The sequence below is a fragment of the Aplysia californica genome, unplaced genomic scaffold (genome assembly GCF_000002075.1).
Source record: "Aplysia californica isolate F4 #8 unplaced genomic scaffold, AplCal3.0 scaffold00320, whole genome shotgun sequence".
In the NCBI taxonomy this organism is placed as follows: Eukaryota; Metazoa; Mollusca; class Gastropoda; order Aplysiida; family Aplysiidae; genus Aplysia; species Aplysia californica.
In genome coordinates, this window is record NW_004797590.1 from 41,944 (window position 1) to 43,050 (window position 1,107).

The following is a 1,107-nucleotide window of genomic DNA, read 5'->3' on the forward strand; positions in this document are numbered from 1 at the left end:
GACGCCCGCTCACCGCGCGTGGGACGTGGCCACGCTGGTCGCCCGTGTGGCTGCCTGTGACAAAAAGGAGGAAAGAAAAAAGGAATTTTGTTAATTCTTTAGCTTTTTTGGGGTTTCTTTTCAACCATATCCATACGTCCTGGGGTCATTTTGTTCCCCCCCCCCCCGGGTTTTTATTCTTTTCACATTTTAGAATACTTCTAGTGCGAAGATCTCTTTGAAACTTTCAGTATTTCTAAAAAATTCAGTTTCACAGACTGCTAAGTAAAGCGTACGGATCAGATTACAAGTACATTTTCTCTTTGGAAACAGATGGCACAGAGTTCCCCACGTCGTATGTATCCGATAGTAAAACACGACGTACGAATAGGGTTAAAGTTTTAGTTAAGAGTTTTAAGTTTGCAAGACAATATTAATATTATACTCATCATCAGTATCCGGTGCCTTGCTGACTGGGGTAGGCGATCAAGGACTTCCACTTCACTCTTTCTTGCGTTGCAGCAATGGTGTGTGCGTGTGTGTGTGTGTGTGTATCCCACTCACCAATGACGAGCGAGTTGATGTAGATGGGGTCTAGGAAGTGAGAGAGCAGCGCCCCCTGTACAACTAAGACGTTCCACCGGCAGATCTTGTCACTGCACGTCATGATGTGTGTATGTGTGTGTGTGTGTGTGTGTGAGAGAGAGAGTGAGAGAGAGAGAGAGCGAGAGAGAGAGAAAGAGAGAGAGAGAGAGCGAGAGAGCGAGCGCCCCACTCACCAATGACGAGTGAGTTGATGTAAATGGGGTCTAGGAAGTGAGAGAGCAGCGCCCCCTGTACACCTAAGACGTTCCACCGGCAGATCTTGTCACTGCACGTCATGATGTGTGTATGTGTGTGTGTGTGTGTGTGTGAGAGAGAGAGTGAGAGAGAGAGAGAGCGAGAGAGAGAGAAAGAGAGAGAGAGAGAGCGAGAGAGCGAGCGCCCCACTCACCAATGACGAGTGAGTTGATGTAAATGGGGTCTAGGAAGTGAGAGAGCAGCGCCCCCTGTACACCTAAGACGTTCCACCGGCAGATCTTGTCACTGCACGTCATGATGTGTGTGTGTGTGTGTGTGTGTGTGTGT

The 1,107-nt window shown here is 48.3% G+C and overlaps 1 protein-coding gene across 1 annotated transcript in view; it reads right to left on the bottom strand.

Annotated features, from left to right (window-relative positions):
* The window catches only part of LOC101845013, a gene marked incomplete at its 3' end in the record, with an annotated part of 39,644 nt that overhangs the window by 2,343 nt on the left and 36,194 nt on the right, over positions 1–1,107 (bottom strand). The window contains 2 exon segments of the mRNA XM_035970789.1: positions 1–54; positions 544–650. The exon segment at positions 1–54 is cut by the window's left edge and continues 190 nt beyond it. Coding sequence (XP_035826682.1) covers positions 1–54; positions 544–650 — 161 coding nt within the window.